This window comes from Myotis brandtii, unplaced genomic scaffold, assembly GCF_000412655.1.
Source record: "Myotis brandtii unplaced genomic scaffold, ASM41265v1 scaffold1466, whole genome shotgun sequence".
Taxonomy (NCBI): domain Eukaryota; kingdom Metazoa; phylum Chordata; class Mammalia; order Chiroptera; family Vespertilionidae; genus Myotis; species Myotis brandtii.
The window spans coordinates 269,548-269,755 of NW_005355270.1; the positions used below are offsets into that span (position 1 = coordinate 269,548).

Here is a 208-nt window from a genome sequence, read left to right on the forward strand (position 1 = left end):
GACGGGCGGGTGGGCAGGAGGGTCCCCCTCCCTCAGGCCCTCGGCTACCTGAGTGCCCAGCACCGGCTCCTGTTTTCCTTCTGCCTCGCCCTCCCCTCCGCCCACCCACTTCCTCCCCCACATATTGGGGAGCACCAGGCATCGCCAAGGCCCTGCGGGTCCATCCCCAGTGGGGGGCTCCGGGGGTGGGGAGCCCCCTGCCTGGCAG

General features: G+C 72.1%; 1 protein-coding gene across 1 annotated transcript in view; it reads right to left on the reverse strand.

The window, feature by feature from the left end:
* Positions 1-208, reverse strand: part of CPNE7 (copine VII) — a gene marked incomplete at its 5' end in the record, with an annotated part of 19,649 nt that overhangs the window by 4,718 nt on the left and 14,723 nt on the right. Inside the window, one exon of the mRNA XM_014535619.1 lies at positions 110-201. Coding sequence (XP_014391105.1) covers positions 110-201 — 92 coding nt within the window. The remainder of the gene's footprint in view (positions 1-109; positions 202-208) is intronic.